The 17,672-nt window shown below is 39.9% G+C and overlaps 1 protein-coding gene across 3 annotated transcripts in view; it reads right to left on the reverse strand.

The window, feature by feature from the left end:
- The window catches only part of LOC100692320 (aryl hydrocarbon receptor nuclear translocator-like protein 1), a 31,879-nt gene extending 14,568 nt beyond the window's left edge, over positions 1-17,311 (reverse strand). The window contains exons 1-10 of one of the 3 annotated variants that reach the window (XM_005449328.4): positions 17,155-17,311; positions 9,186-9,367; positions 7,557-7,620; positions 4,066-4,213; positions 3,579-3,599; positions 3,324-3,356; positions 1,988-2,017; positions 1,269-1,426; positions 560-639; positions 43-135 (exon numbers count right to left, since the gene is read on the reverse strand). In XM_005449328.4, coding sequence (XP_005449385.1) covers positions 43-135; positions 560-639; positions 1,269-1,426; positions 1,988-2,017; positions 3,324-3,356; positions 3,579-3,599; positions 4,066-4,213; positions 7,557-7,602 — 609 coding nt within the window. In that variant the 5' untranslated portion in view covers positions 7,603-7,620; positions 9,186-9,367; positions 17,155-17,311. Of the gene's footprint in view, positions 1-42; positions 136-559; positions 640-1,268; positions 1,427-1,987; positions 2,018-3,323; positions 3,357-3,578; positions 3,600-4,065; positions 4,214-7,556; positions 7,621-9,185; positions 9,368-16,832; positions 17,050-17,154 lie in introns of those variants that run through there. The other 2 variants (XM_005449329.4, XM_025908644.1) reach the window with 2 other exon arrangements.
- Positions 17,312-17,672: the final 361 nt, after the last annotated feature.

Genomic DNA, 17,672 nt, shown 5'->3' on the forward strand with positions numbered 1-17,672 from the left:
ATTAATAAAAAGATCCCTTCATTCCTCAAGCTGTCGGCGTACCTGGCTGTAGTTGAGAATCTTGTACACGGATTCAGAAACAAACAGGATCTTGCCACGATCGCATCCGACCACAAACAGGAAGCCATCAGCAGCCTGCATTATTAAACAGAACGTTAAAAACTGGATTAAAAGTTCATTTCAGGAGTTTTTTTTCCTTCGTATAGTTATAAAAAGCACCTTTAACCTCCTAGGACCTGCCGTCCACATATGTGGACATCACATTTTGGTTGTCTAGACCAAAATACTAAATTTTGCTCTACAAGGGCCTGATATCCACTTACAAGGACATTACACTGCCACTGTTCTATCAAAATTTAAAGTGAATGTCCTCATATGTGGATCTAATTTTTCTCAGAAACAAAAATTAGGTAAAAAAACAAAAAACAAAAACTGGTAGTTCTTTGTTTTTATATTCATCAGGTCCCAATCAGCCCAAATAGCAAAGAGAAATTAAAAATGCATGCAATGAAAGAGTTTGGGTCTTAGGAGGTTAATTACTTTTGATTTTTCCACTCACCCTTAGTATCAAGTGCTTCAGTTCATCATCTGAGAGGAAGGAAGGCTTGTAGTTTGCCTCTGTGTACGGATTGGCTGCACCTGCATATAACATTAAAACACACGCAGGTCACACCTGTGACTATTCAGACTGCACCTGCACATGTAAGAGTGTTTTTAGAAAGCTGTATGCTCCCACTTAATGCTATTTGCTTTGAGTATGCGACAAACCCTGAACTTATCTTCCTTTAAGAATCACACACAGTTCCATATTTGGAAATGTTTACCAAAGGATTACCAATATCAACTGACCAGCTGCTGACCAGGCCCCACTGACCTTCACATTTTTAACAGCGGTCTCCAACACGACACAGGTAAGTACTTCACTGCATTTAATATCATCCATCTTAACTATCCTGACCTGCCCGTTCCCCAATTAGGGATCAATCATCATTCATCTTCTTTATTTGTCACCTGATCAGTAAAAACCTCTCACGTTTCCCATGCTTATGAATACGTTTCCTTGTTTAACCTTTATTTAACTGGGATGGAAACTCCCAGAAAAAACATGGGTTGAAATCAGAATTTGTGAACCAGACTGGCTAAAGCGAACCCTCAGGTCCTCAACAGCGCATATTTCACATGTTAGTACAAAAACTGATGCGAGCAAGTGTTTGAATGAGAAGACTTTTCACTTCGTTGCCTCCCCAACCCTCCCAGTTGATTCTCACCTCTGAGCGTCTTCATGTGTTGGACAGCCATCCGGAGGACTGTCAGTTTATCCAGCTTGCGGGACATGGCATTACAGGTGGGCACCAGTGACGCCAGCTCATCGATGAAACTGTTCATCTTGTCTCTGCGACGTTTCTCAATCTGGCTGTGAGCCTCTCTGTGCAGGAGAAGATGATGATCAGGCACCTTATCCAACAGACTCGAATGTCTACGCATTCATAGTCCTGTCTAACATGATAAAAATCAGCTAGCAAGGCGCAAAGAAAACATAGCCTTAAGAGACACAAGACGAAATCCAGTTTTTGGTGTTCTGCCGATCCTCCACAACTATAAAATTATATCCTTCCAGCTTGTTTGCTCTCACTTTGCACAGAAGCAGCTACAAAAGAGAATTCTTTCCATGTAAGAGAAAGACAGCTTGGCTTTAGCAATTAGGTATGCTTTTACAGTCCCCTTAGTTCCACATAATGCTTGGATCTATACACTTCAATGTATAAAGTTTCTTATTATGAGTGTGCACAAAGATCTCTCTGTCCCCATTCACATAGTGACATTTAATTCATGCAAGAGAGCGCTTAGCAGGTAAGGGGGAATGGGAGAGAGAGAGACAGAGAGAGAGAGAGTGAGAGAGAGAGAGAGAGAGAGAGAGAGAGAGAGAGAGAGAGAGAGAGAGAGAGAGAGGGAGAGAGAGAGAGAGAGAGAGAAGGAGTGTTTATACCTGGCATTCTTAATCCGGCCCTGTTGGTCACTGAAAAGACAAACAGAGAAAGAATTAGAGAGAGAAATTAGAGAGGACTGAAGAGTTTGATTGTTAAATTAATGCGATAGCACATATTTTGAAAGGTGCAGGAAGAGGGGAAATCTGATGACTAATGCAGTACAAACATGACGCATCTCTTTATCTCATATTTACAGTTAGGAAAAAGAGCAACAACAAGGAAAATTTCCACCCCACTCTACAGACACACCCAGAAGATGACTTCATAGTACATACAAATGATTCCTTGACTTTCCAAAAACAATTAGGATGAGTTAAACTCGTTTACAGTCAGGAGACTGACTTTATTTTGAGATAAAGCATCTCTCCAAACTCGGCATTGTCTGTGTCTTTTTTGGGTTATTTCTGCTAGTGGAAGATTTATCTAATCCAGTGGGTGGCGAGCACTTAGTTCAGTAAAACCAAAGGTTTAAAGTAATACATCCAAAGCCCCTTAAGTTGCTATGTAACGTGACTACGTCATTCACTCTCCTTCAGGCAGCAGTCCCTACTGCACCCCCAGCTGAACTGCAGACAATGTCTGTACAGTAGTGAAATGGTTCTCCTCGATTGGCTTTGGTGTCACAGTGTCGTGTGCAAGAGATTTTCCCCTGGAGAGTAACATGCATAAAAGCAGCTGTTGTAGTTTATGATACTTTTCCTGTGCAGCTTATTATTTGAATTTATTCATTCAACTTTGCTTTAATTTTATGAACATTTCTGAGAAAAATTATTTTAATACACCCATCACAGCCTTTCTTTCCCTGTTAAGTGAAATTAATTTGCACTGATGACGTCCGATGCAATAAAATGATCGAACATGCACTCCTAACATGGTGAAAAACTCTGATGTGTCAGATTTGGTCATATAGATCATGGCAAAAGTCCTCGTGCCGGAAAAATTAAACATCTTTACTAGGTGTTTATTACCCGATCGTTCTCTACTGTGCTCAAAAGGACAAACCTTGGAATCTGTGTAATATTCAGACCAACATGGATTTTTATTCTAGTAAGAGCTGCTGTTGTTAAAAATAACATCTCTCAATACTCTGAGAAGCATCCAGTGTAAAACCTCCGTTCACCACCTCTGTATTTATGTGGGCACTGAAACATCCAAATACAGATTTCTGTCATTCACAAATGTGAGTGTGAAAACACGAATGTTATGATTTGGCTCAACGGACCCTTTAAGTTGAAATCAACAGGGAACCCAATCGAAGCAGGATATTTCAAGAGCAATAAACAGACACATTCAGCAGATTAAAGCTCTATCACCATGGCAATAATGGCACCTTACCTTCCCAGTTTATCTTTATCTGGGTCCATGTCGCTGAGAAGGAGAAAACAGGAGATATAAGTTTCAGCAAGACCACAGGAACACATTCAAATAACCAGAGCACTTCACAAAGGGTTCACTGGGTTGAGTAGGTTTGCTTTTCACTCTGTTCAATATTTCATGGTGCAAAAGATTATGTGTGAGGGTTCAGTGGCATTTCAGGCTGATTAATTGAGTTTGCAAGATCTACTAACATTGAGTCATGTTTGAACTTACTCAAATGAGAAGCCATCAATTCTGCAAAGAAACACAAATTTATTAATCAATTTTTTGTCACTGAAGGATTCAGATCATTACTTTTTGTTTTAAACAACGTGTAAAGTGTTAGCAACACTGGCTAACAGTGTTTAAGGACACAAATGTTATGAATATCGTAGCACACCTGCAGTAATTAATGCAAAAGACTTTGTGTCTCCATAATCAGACATGGTTAATAAGACCAGAAACACTCTGAGTGTATCTAGCCATTTCACTTTATCCCGTATAAAGGGATAAAGTGAAAGTCACTTTATCTATTCCCATAATTCTCAGTCTGTATATTTTCCCCCCTTTCTATCTGCACCTTACTGCCAAGAATAAATTCAACGTCTATTTATGTGACGTTACAGTTAGCACTGCTGGTAAGTGAAGCGCTAGTAGCAAATATGTTTATATTATCAATAAAGTGAGCATTTGAGCTCATCTTTCCTCCTTGTCTACTTACTGGTAGTCGGTGGTGCTGCCTTTCCTTTTGCGGGTGTAGTCCATGCCAGGCGTGCTGATGGAACTGGAGATGAGGTCAGTGGAGCTGGGGGACATGAAGTCAGTCATTGTAGACGAGATGTCCATCCTTTGGTCTGCCATCAGGTCATCTGCACAGCACACGGAGACACCGAGCTTAAAAAACAGACATATCTCTGTGTGCGTGGATTTAAGGCCTTTATAAACAGAGCAGCACAAAAAAATTAATAAATAAAAGTAAAATTTAAAAACCCAAGATTCCATACTTCTTTTTTTTTTGGGTGTGAACTTGCCGTGTAAAGCGTATACACACTGAAAGCAGTCTGTTTTTGTTAAAAAATGCACTGCAAAAGTTGGTTCACATGTTTCCGAACAAGAAAAGGAAGAAACTGATATTCTGGGTTCATCCAATTCTCAGGAGAAGGCAGCAGCAGGGAGAATTTCATGGTTTGATCCAGGAGTTGAAGCTGTATCGATACCACCTTTGGATGTCAGCGGGGCAGTTCAAGTTCTTCTTAGCAAAGGTGGAATCACATCCAAGGAAAATCCAGAGAAATCATTTCAGAGAACCGACTGACCCGGAGCGGTGTCTAGCTGCCTGTCTGAGCTAAAAATAGGGTTATTGTACCATATCCATATCATTGAGTACAGGGCTATGCGATATGCCGTAATGAAAACATCTATCGTTTCATATTATACACTATCGTTTGTTTTGTGGTGTCGCAAAATACACTGTTTGTTTTTTCATCATTTGGATGGTCACCGTGTGGATGTGGACATCATCAGTGCACAGAGAATACCCGCAGAAAGAGTATGGACAGAGTTTACGCCTCTGTTTTGCTTCTCACCTGTAAGGTGCTCAAAATAAACCATAGACTAAACGTTAGAACAGGCTTTTCCCTGCAGCACGCCATGTAATACATATTCGCAAAGAAAAAGGCGGCCGTTACAACTTATATCTAAAAATGTAGTTTCATGCATCGGTCAAAACACTCGACTCCAGGTACACAACGCCCAGCTGAAAACACTTCACACAAGTCGAGCTGCCCGAGATTCACAGAATTGACAGAAAATGCACTATTATGTGATACATATCGTTATCGGGATGAGAAATATCTTTTATTGGGATGTGAGATTTTGGTCATATCGCACAGCCCTAACTGAGTATTCTGCACCGGTGTGTGCTTTGAGCTGGGAGCACTTGTTGCCAAACGCAGTGGTTTGATTGGTCAGAACTGTTTATTCAGATACAAAAAACTGGGCACACAAAAATCATTCTTGATCTGACAAAAAGCATAAATGCTACAAATTTGACATGCAAAGTTATGCGGTCTGCACGTGAAGAGCTGCATTAAGAAAAGGCAAGTAGGAAAGGGACAGGGATAGCTCAGTAGGTAGAGTTGTGGCCCCATGATTGGAAGGTCGGGAGTTCGAATCCCCTGAGCAAGGTACTGTTCCTACACGCTGCCCACTGCTTCACAGAATGAATGGGTTAAATGCAGAGAGGAATTTCCCCACGGGGATCAATAAAGTATACATTAAAATATTAACAGGTGTAATATTCACATCTGTAGACTGGACAATGACACCCATATAACCAGTGGACAGACTAAATGCCCACTGTGGCCTGACAAAGGATGTGAATGTATTATTTATTTATTTATTTAATTAAAAACAAACAAACAATTGTATCGAGCATTGGAGCATTTTAAGACGGAAAAGTATTAATCATGCACTTTCTTACTCACTCAAAGCTAACGGGTGTTTTTCCCTCATTTATTTGTCACCTTATTTGTGGCTTTACAACTGCACAAGTGTTTCACCAAAATTCAAAACAATACTACACACACATTTTTAGTAACCATTTTTATTTAACCTGCTGCTGAAGCTACATAATCTTAAGACAAACTGGCAACCTAGTAAACCACACTGCCAAACCAGAATAACAACAGCACGACTTTCTTTGTTGTGACTCTTTCTGGGTGACTCTGCCGTGGTTATCAAGCCGCCTGCCTGCACAGGGCTCCGGATGAGAGGAGGAGTGACTGCTGTGCCACTGCTGACTGAGATCACAACACTCTGCGTGGTTGGAATAATTACATTTGCCCCAAACGAGTTGGTGGCTGTGTGAGTCTATAATAGTCATAGCAAAGAGTAAAACAAAAGCTCCCACTCCTGTATGAGACATCACTGTGGCCTTATAAAGCTCTTGCAGTTTGACCAAGTAAATGTTATTTTATTTACTTATTTATTTTTTAAATTGAAGGACAAATGCACATGTTCAAAGGGGACCTATATATTTTGCTTTGGTGGTGTAAAGATTCTTCAAACACAGTCTATTGTTGTAGCCAACAAACTACATGGATGATGCCTGTGGCACACACTGCAACCCATTTCAAAAATCCAAAAGGACTATCCAGCAGTTTCAAATGCAGTACAATAAACCAGCAACTGTCATGATTGCCAAATTAGTCCAACAGCAAAACACACGTATCAGCTGCAGTTTTGACAGTGTAGCAAAATTACATGAATAACCGAGCTGACACTAATCTGACACGTAACTGTATTAAGCAGGGGGCGTTAAACAAGCTGCTCAGAGGACAGAACCAGCCAGCAAAAACATCCAATATGGTTCCCTGGATGGCACTGCAAAGTGTGAAAATTTCACCTCATTAATATCCAGAATTGTTCATTAAATGTAAATCATGGCGAGGTAATGTCAGCGTAACAGCACTGACAAACGCTGAGAAATTGCTTCAATCGTAGGAAGAAAAAAATGTTTATTCATAAACAGGTTTGCCGCCTTAAAGATGTTTTCTGTGGTTCGTGAACTAAAATGTAAACCAAGGTCTTTATTTTTAAGACAGGTCTACTTTACTAATAGAAAATGTAGGGATCCTATGGCCCTGCGTTCATACACAAACACATTCTTGCTAAATGACAGCTGAAACATAAGTATGAATATTTCCCCAGAAATATAAGAATCCATTTGCAAATCTAAAAAAGCTCCTGTGCCAGATTTCAACAGAGCCGTGTGAAACCTTGTTATTCAGTCTTTTGGTGATGAAACTCTCTCTATTAAGAAATAGATGCAGTGCAGGTGTTTTGTGTGTATTAGAAGCTAAAATGAAAGAAACAATTCACAGTTTCCTTGCAGAAGAAAATATAAGCAACACAGAGCAGACAGTCACACTAAATGTAGCATGCATATGCATGCATAGACCGAAACTACTGGGTCTAAGTATGTAAATGAACTGACAAATAATAAGCACGGCATGTGCAGGATTACTCATATTATCCGTGCTGACAAGAAATCACTATAAAGGTCTGAGGTCAAGATCAAAGCGGAAATACTGTAGTTGTGAGAAATGGAGGTGACTATCTGCACAGACCTTTTTTTTAATAAAGCATGCACACTTAATTGAGAGATACACAGAGGGAAATAAATTTTTTTTAGGAAGAGCCCAAACTCACCACAGATGTTCATCACAGCCTGTGTGTTAAAATCATCTCCTTCCATCCACTCTGGAGCCCTCAACTGTGAACACACAAAAGCAACACTTTTAGATTAAATAATTCTGAGAATGTGCAAAGACAAAAAAAAAAAAGTAAATCCCAAAACAAAGAAAATACAGACAGAGTAACTGTTGCCTGGACACATGCAGCAAACATCATGTCATCTGGGTCAAGTGTGCAGGCGCAATAAACAGGAAGCCACTATTATAACTGCATGTATTGAAATACTGTAAGCGATTTAGGTCGCACCGTATCAGTTATATGACACACATAAATCAAACTGGTTGAGATGTGCCATGTGCATTCCAATTCGCCAACTACAACCCTGGCAAGTGTTTAAACTTCAGAGATGATGAAACCTTCCCAAGCGACTGTTAGCTGACTGAAGAAGGCCCGTCCTTAACAAGAGTTCTTGCTTAATTATTCAGTCATTTTCTGTGAAGGTTTCGATTAGAGCTTTAAAGCACATGCATATGCAAACAGGTGGCATGACTCATCAAGAGGCACTCTAATGTTTCAGAGGAATGGGTGAAAAAAAACCCAATGTAAGCAAATTTATTTACTGTGACAACTGTAAGGCATGAAGACTTCACATGAAGGATGTATCGAAGCCTCTAAACGAACAAACTTTTGCTACTGAATGAGTTTGCCAAGTAAACACACTATTCATACAGCTCCATGTCAAAACAATATTTGCCTCAAAGAGGTTTATACTGTAAGGTAAAGACTAGAGAAAAGCAAAGAGAAACCCAAGGATCAGATCATCCCATACGGTTAAAGAACTCCTGTCAAAGAACTCCTTTGACAGGAACAGACCTCCAGCACAACCAGGCTCAGGGAGTGGAGGGATCAGTGAAATAGAGGCCAGCAAAGAGAAGTAAAGAGGAATCTCTATCTCTCGTGCTGATAAGAATTTCCATCTGTGTTTGTGCACAACTCTCCACTACAAAAAAGGAAGTAGGCATCACCTCGTTATTCAGGAGTTGCACTTGACAACAGTAATTACAAAACAAGAACAAAACAAAGCAAAGAAACCAAGATATTCGATACCATTATCTATTCACCCAACTGCAAGTGGGTGTGTGCACTAAACCACTTGTCCAAGGCCAAGCATACCATTTAAATTTTTTGCAATGGGAGTGTTGTGTTTTTATAAGATGCTAAAAATGTCAGCAGCATGTGGAGGCGGTGAGCCTTTTTTCTGGAGTGAATGTTGATAAAGTTAAACAGCAGTCAGCCAGAATCAGATGCATGCAACATGTTACTGCTCTGAAAACACGACTCCTTTAAAACCAGATTTATTCCTTAAATTGTGTAAGGAAATACAACAGAGGTGCATTAATACATAAGTTCACTGTTAACTTAAATTGAACCAAACAGCGCAAATATTACATGGAAATAAAAATAAATAAATATAACATTTTTAATGCCACACTTATTCCAAAACAAATGCTGGCCTAGTTTTCAAATATGTTAATTATTTCTCCCACTAGAGTACTGTGAAGGAGGACTCCTTGGTTCAAATTCACACCTCTGAAATATGAGTAGGCACCTCCTACAGATGGCGTGCAGAGCAGCTTCAGTTACCTGGACAGGAAACTGGAACGGGCTTCCTGGACGGGCCTGGTATCGTCTGAATCAGTATGGTCTGCTCTGTTGTGATCTGGTCTGAGTCTGGTTTGATTCAGCCTGACCTAGTTTCATCCACTTTGAAGTGGTCTGCCCTCATATGATCATATCCTTAAGCAGCTGGGGCAGCCCGTCTACATCTGCAGGGGGATGAAGAGAAATCTGTGAGTCAGGTGCAAAATCAATCTGTCGCCAATCTCTAAATGTAAGCAAAATGTATTCAAGTAACACTCTGAAATGCAGGAAAATCTAGGGCTAAACATTCCTTCTGGTACGAGATAAAAGCCAACTACAAGTCACATTTTGCAAAATATTTCCTCATTAGCCCCAACAAATTAATGGATCACTTTTTGGAGCATATCTCCTGCACAGATTCAAGCTCAGTTTTATTGTCAGTAGCTTTATATAAACTGGATACACTGCTGCAGAAAATGCCTGAGTGATGGAGAGATGGGAGAAGCGCAGCACATCAAGGTGGCAACACGGCTGCCAACATAGACCTGAATGAGATTTAAGAAAAAGTCTTTTCCAACATGGTGAGCTACCCAGCTGTTCCCACTGTGCTATAGAAATGCCAGTAGTAACTGCGCAAAGATTCTACTTTACATTTATGAAAACGTCAAAATGACGTTGTCTGTGTGCAGAGGCAAGTTACGGAGAAAGATCTTTTCAGCTTTAGTTAACAGGTGTATTCATCAATTCCAATCTTAAGAGTGTAATACTAATGAACCTTTATTAGAAAAAGCTGATGAAGATAGATGTAGAATGAGTGCCGATCTGGTTCATAAAACAACTATCTAATTTTCAGTAACAACACAATGAACCTCAAGATGCAGGCAGGAGAGTACTAGGTCAGGACGAGCTTGGTGAGCTCTTTTATTGGGACAAAGCCCTGGGCTAGAAGGGGAAAACGACTATGTCATGATTGAGCACTGAAAGGAACTGGTGCTGGAGTAAAAAGTGGGTCAGCCAATCTCTATGGTCTCTAACCAGCCAGCCTCGATTTCCATCCACCACCTACTTCTACTTCATCAGTGAGTCAGCAAGGCATTCTGCTTTGATTCCCTGTTGAACAGGGAAACACCCACTCAGACAGTCAGGAAGCAGGCAGAAAGCCCGTTCATACACTAAAGAAGCATCCAGCCGGCAAGTCAGCTGCCAAATCTCCCAAATACTTCCACCACGGCCAGTGATGGAACGTTTTTGTAAAGATGTGAAAAGATTTTACAGATATCAAAAACGCTGCAAATTAATACTCAATGTTTGAAACAGGGATGAACTGAAACCCTTGCCTTCTCTTAACCAGAAATATCAAAACTGCATACTGATTTGTGCAAAGACCTCTGGTCAGTGAAATAAAATGGAAAATTTTAACGGCTGTAATTATATCCGATTTCCTGTGATATTAAATAGTTTCAACCCCAACATGAGTCATTAAAAAAAAAAAAACTGTGCTACTTTAATAAACAAAGAAAATCCACACAGCTTGATGTTTGGGTCATGGTTTCAGGTTCATATCAGAGGGGATGAATTTGAAAAGAAAAAAAAAAAAAAGCCCATCATTCACTTGCTTTCTTTTATGATCTTTAAATATTACAGCTTTCAGAGCTCCACAGATGAAGCAAGCATGACACAATTTTGTGGATGCTTGTAATGTGATTTCACTCAGCATTAACTCTTAACTGGTGACTTTTAAACTTGTAAAGCTTTAAATTTGTTCCTTTTAAATGACCAATTTAATAATAAATCAAACTCACAGTACAATACAATCCTTAGGACAAGCTTCACAATACAGGCAATTCTGAAATATGCAAGAGACTACAATAAGTTGACCTCTGAAAAGACCTGATTTACAGGTACAACTATGTCAGACTTTAAGTCCCTGCACACTCACACAGGTGTTTTCTTTTAATTCTATTCGTGGGTGGAGCTATTCGGGGAATTTCTCTACGTGAGGTCACCAAATCTTAGGTGCATAGTTGGGGTTTGTATTGTTGCAGCAGTCAGGGTGTAACAGCCTGTCTGCAAGGATGTGAAAGGGTTTACTGCACAGATTGAGTGCAGTGTCCTCACTTTCAGCTTTTTACAGCCAAGAACTAACAGTGTGCCGAGTTTGAGTTTTTCATTATCACTGGGCAGGTCTTGCCAAACGATAGTAATACACACTACAGTTTTAAACAAATGATAAACAACCAATTTAAATTTAAGCACTGACAAGGAAGTAAAGTCTGGTTGTCAAGTCTCAGGCCTCAATAGTGCAAGTCATGTCTGCAACTACAAAAGAAAAAAAAAGAAGCTTTTTTTTTGTGAGTGTAAAAGACATTTGTTTTTCTAAAACTGATAACGCCACTCTTGTTACTGTAAGTGCAATCGAATATCCAACATGAGTCCTTTTATCATGCCACTTGTTCAAAAGAAAAGCAATCTTTTTAAAATGTTCCCATATGATATCTGCTGTTGTGTTGTCTGCTAGATGAATGAAAGCTAAAACAAAACCCGTCTGTAAGCAGACAAACTGTTGGTGAAGTGTCTATAAGACTCTAGTTGGGGAAAGTCTTTCCCGCAGCATGCAGCAAATCTACATCTGCAGTAAAGTCACTTTTATATTTGGAAACTCGTTTTAACATTCCTTTTTCTAAAATCCGTCAGTGAATCTAAATTTACTTACGTCTATTAGGTAATGATGATGAAACACTCATAATATACTAATCAACAGGTGAATGCAATTTTATGCTTTAAATACATTTTATAGACCAAACTGTAATATACACATATAGAGGATGTTCAAGAAGATGTATGGTCTTCCTTAACATCTGCACAAACCCTAACTGATGGCAAAATTTACGTTACTTTGACCCAAGAAGACCCTAGCAGAGCTGCATGTGGAAATTGCGTCCTGTCCAGCTGAAAAAAAGCACAGGTCGAGGTGCTGCCACAAAAATGGCCCGAGTAAAGGTTGGAGCATTTCCATTGCGAACAATCAGATCACAGATGGTGCTCTCATGGATATGCATGGCTGCTGATACAGCTGGGACACTCATACAGGCATCCGGCATGCCAACAGTCCAACCTCGGTTGATTTTAGTCAGTCACAGCATGGCGGCACTCATGACAATGCTGTGCACACACTGCTTTTTGTGTTCTGAGACCAGTGGCTAGAAAATGCAGAAATTTATATATTCTGTTCTTGTGCTGTGTAATATAGCAGTCTTAACTGTTTTCATCCAAATACAAGGCATAAGCTTATGATGGAAAAAGTAATGAATTAATACTCTACAGCTGGAGAGTGTTCAACAGGGAAAACGTCACATAGTGCCCAGTCTGTTGCTACATAGAGCGAGTGTCAATGACTGCATCTTAACTGAGACAGACATCTCAAATGGCAAAGAGATTACACAATCACTCAAGCCAGTGCTGGTGGCGACAAACAACATGTGCAGCGACAGGAGCGAAACCAACTTTCACTTTTGAGTGACACAATAAGCACCAATCCTCTTTCCTCATAGTAATAACAGACCCCATCCATCAAGACCCATCACAATGATATGACAGTACCAGCAGCCCCAGACACCAGTTTTAAATCTTTGCTTTTCCTGCTGCTATATCTGAAATCTACTATGACATAAGAGAGATAATCATTATAGATGCCCATGATATTGTATTGTAATAAATAAATACAAAGTAATAAATAGAAAGGCCATTTCTAAACAATTTAAAGTCCATCATTCTACAGTGAGAAAGTTATTCACAAGAGGAAAAAAAAAAAAAAAAAAATCATGAAATCTTCACAAAAGTGGTAGTCCAAGCAAATTCACCCCAAGGTCAGAGAAACTACTCAGTTAGAAAGTTAAATGTTAAAATTCATGACAGTAAAATTAGAAAGACTGAACAAATACAGCTTGTTTTAAGGGGTTTTCAAACACCTAATCACCTAAAAGAACACGGAGCATGGCTTAAATGAGCAAAATTACATCTGAGCAAACCACATGACTTCTGGAACAATGTTCTTTGGACATTGAAAATGTCTGGCCAAACCGCACAGCACCACGTTTGTCAAAACCAAACAACAACATATCGGCACAAACACCTCATACCTGAAGGGGTGATGATGTGGGCACCTTGCAGTAATTGAGGCAACCATGAGCTTCTTTGTAAGCAAAGTATTCTTGAGCCAAAATGTGAGGCTATCTGTCCCAACAAGCTACTGAATCATGGGGTATACTCAGTTTTTACTTTAGTTTTTGTTAAATAAATGACAGCGCAATATGTCATGTGTTGTTCCTCAACACAAACTGTATTTAAATAATTTTAGAAGTTGATGAGGACCAGATGATTGTTTATTATCTCCCTAACGTTAGAAGTGAAAGAGGGTGTACTTTCTTTTTTCACATGTGACTGTAAGTCAATTTTGAGTACAAAAGCAGTAACTAATTTCCATCCACCTAGCAACTCCTTCTTGTATACCTCAATTTCACAGTTGTACTCAGTGGTCTGTTTAAGGTGGTAAACAAGTTTCTTGTTTCCACATGTAGTGGAAACCGTTTTCTTGCATATTTTTTGCATATTTATAAGCTGACATTTTTGTTGGAGCTTGTTGAAGTAGCTCCCTTTATAAACACTAAATACATGTCCCACTTTGTGTTGCGCATGCCAGCAGACATAAATGTATCTATATACATAAATGTATATAGATAGGTCAGCTAGGATAGACTTCAACACCCTTGTGACCCTGATCTGGACAAGCATAAGAAGATTGATGCATGGATGGATGGATGGATGGATGCTTCAAATCCCTTATGCAATCCATATGCAATGGGGAATAATGAGCAACATGTGCAGAAAGAATCCATGGGATTTCAGGAAAATTGGCGATTATGGCTTATCAGGCTGAACTTCTGAAAAACCTGCATATTTGTGGACCAAAATGAGTCCAGCAAAGGATAAAGTTAAGTTTCCTTTTAAACATACAATTGAGAACATTTTGTTTTTAGAGAAATTAGATTTTAATTTATATAATATCAGAAAAAATGACATTAAAATGCATTATTTGAAGTACAATGTGAAAAAAGTGTTTGTTTGTTTTTTTATTTATTTATTGTATTTACACTAGTTAAAATCATTTGGCTTGTATTCTCTACTTGTGTCTCTTTATTTAGATAAACACATTTCTTGATCAATTGTCCTTTCAACCCCAACAATTCTTTACCTTTTTCCTTTTTTAAACCACAGAAGCTACCAGGGGAGAAATAAGTAAGTGTCAGGCATCGTATCTTCTTAGTTACATGCGAGGATTTCCTGATGGATGTGGAACCTCTCTGTTTAGTCAATGGCATGGCTCGTTAGGTTTGTCCAGCCAAAGCATATGGCCAGTTACTGTGGCCAGCATCTCCTATTGGGAATTAGACATGGGGCATGTTTATTTAACTTGGCAGGACGCCTTGGTTACATCCATCCATTTTCTTAACCGCTTATCCTACTTAGGGACATGGGGTGGAGCTATCATAGGATGAGGGGCGGGGTACACACACTGGACAGGTTGCCAGACCATCACAGGGTCGACACAGAGACAGACAACCACACAATCTCTCACCTGCAGTCACAAGTAAACTCAACATGCATATCTTTGGATTTTAGGAAGAAGCCGGAGTACCCGGAAGAAGCCCATATAGGCACATGAAGAATGTGTAAACTCCACAAAGAAAGACCTCAGCAGATCCAAACTTTGTTGTGAGGCATCAGCGCTAAAAACTGCACCTCCATGCCATGTCCTTTTTTCATTATTATTCATCACTGACAACGCTATTCACCCCTTAAGAAGGGCATTTTCAGTAGCTCTCATACATTCGCCTCTAAATAAACTGTGTCCCATAATCTCATTTAAGCAAGCCTCACCAATTGGAACTTTCCTTAAGCACTTGTGGGCTCTTATTTTGAAGGATTATCCAAATGAATATTCATTACAATGGCTAACAGGAAATAACAGCTACATGTGTAGGATCACCACTTAAATCTCATTAAAAAAAAGTTTACCTAGGTTGCTCTAAAATAAGGTTTTAAAAAGCTTTTTTCCCCACTAACGTTATACTTCTACCACAATACTTGGCATTGAAGAATTTCCACATACATTTTAATACTAGACTTTTTTAGTGTAACGTTCTCTCTCACATAATTACTTAGAATGATCTCTAGTTAATCTAAATTAGCATCCACATAGTCATGACAAGAATCTTTTTCTCTATAACGTTTTATATTATGCAGTTTCCTCATAGAAACCATAGGTTTGTCATTTGGCGTTCATGATCAACAGGACGGTTAACTGCAACCCTTCTGAGTCATCACAACAAATGTCTGCTGTAAAAATGTCTTTGTGGCTACATATATCCGTACTGATAAGATCCGATGTAGGTTGCTACCTGGCTAGAAACAAAAACAAAGACACAGTCTGAAGTTCACAGCAAGTGCCTTTCATGTGGTGAAACAGTTAATGGATAATCTACTCAAGGCAGGCATGAGAAACTACAAAAACACAAGGTTCAGCTGTCAAAATAACACACAAGACAGTAATCCAGCAAAAAAAAAAGGAAATAAAATTAACAGCAAACTGCCCTTACACAATGTCCAAAGGTTTCATATGAAGTATCCCCAAATAGATCCATAAACCCTGTGTACTAAAAAAAGGCTTCAGTGTGGTGAGAGTGACTCAGATGATGAATCAACAGTGACAACCAACTGTTTCCTATCCTGCTCAAGCCCATTTCATATCCTCCCAGTCAAAACCAGCTGGTCCTCAGCAGGACCCGCCTTGGTATTCTGAAACCAGGTATGACATGCAAGGAGACCTGCATGCTCATGGCTAACACCTAATCCTCCTGTCTGTCTCTAATAAAGACAGTACATTAGAAAACGGATTTCACGTCTTACTCAATGTGACCTGAAATGAGTTGCTGGGCCCATAAACACATGAGGAAAGGGTTTATTGATGTCAGGACAGAGGGCTGTTTTCCCATAGACTTATACAGGACAGGAAGGCTTTTCTACAACCACAGGTATCGCCCTCTGGTGCTCATTAGAAAGAATGAAGGTTTAACGGCCTTCTGCACTGGTTTCACTATTAAGCCACGTCCACCCTTTATGATGCCTATGTGTAACAACAAACAACTAAAATCATCACAATCGTCACTCACTCAGCTTTCAAGCGGTTTGGTTAGGTTTTGTTTCGGATTTTATATGATCTATCACACCCCATATCCTCCTGCTTAAATAATACACGAATTATATGCACAGTATAACCACAACCCAATCAAATAGCCTTTGATCAACCACAGCAGAGACACCTAGCGGTGGCCACATTTCCACAGCAAGTGCATACACCGTCGCGATACTTAAAACAAGCACAGGTCTCCAAATAAATAGAAGAATGGCACAGTAACGTTGAGGCCTTTTAAAGAGACGAGCAATGGAGGCTTTGAAGTTACAGGAGCAGGATGGATGCTGCTGAGGATACCCACCAAGGCCCGTTTTACACAGCTAGTGTGCTAGCGCTGGAGCTTTACTCACTTGGGTCACGTTCAGTTAATAAACTGAAAGCCACTGACCGGCACTTACCTACGCCCGAGCTTCCTCCAAGTCCGGGCGAGTCCTGGCACCACTTAAACCAACCCCGACAAACTAAAGGCGTTTTCCGCACTTTTTGACCATAACGGCATTTCTGCCCCGTCTGCTAACATTAGCATACAGCTCCCTGCTAGCTACTAACTGTCAAGACTTGGCCAGCAAAGCTAAAGTCCCTCCTCCTGCTCTAGAAAACCACACTGACATGACCACAGCGCTGGGAAAACATCGACGATATCCATCATAGACTGAAGCCCAGCAAAGTCACACAGACGCGGCGTCGACAAACATATCCTCGTCCTTGTGTTATACTTACAAAAGATCCAGGGGGACTAATCCATCCATTGAACGTCGCTGGTAATATGTAATAGCAACACACAGAAGTGTGACATAAACGATTTTCAATCGGTGACCCAGTTTCTCTTCACCGTCATGCCTGTCGGACCACTAACCTAGTTTTTCAACCAATAGCGTTTGCCCTACCGTCGTAGGTGTCCCTTCAGCCAATCAGACGCGAGTTGAGGCTGGGAAACAATGACCGACGTGCTCGTTAGCCAATGACGGTCGGAGATGAAGGGAATGCAGACGCTAGCTGTGTGTGAGCCGTAGGCCCGAGTCCAATCCGTCCACTGCGCCCTCCCACTCCGTGACGAACCTAACCTCTCTTCTCATTTCACAGGTTGTCCTCGAGGTTATTCTGCTCCGTAACTAGTGTTCAGAAAAATCCCATTTAATCTAATAATTTGTAATCATTCTAGAAAAAAACATAAATGTAATTTTTATTTAGTTGTTTTTTCTCTGAAATTTTCATTTACTACAGAAATATTTGCTTAA

The sequence above is a fragment of the Oreochromis niloticus genome, linkage group LG7, assembly GCF_001858045.2.
Source record: "Oreochromis niloticus isolate F11D_XX linkage group LG7, O_niloticus_UMD_NMBU, whole genome shotgun sequence".
Taxonomy (NCBI): Eukaryota; Metazoa; Chordata; class Actinopteri; order Cichliformes; family Cichlidae; genus Oreochromis; species Oreochromis niloticus.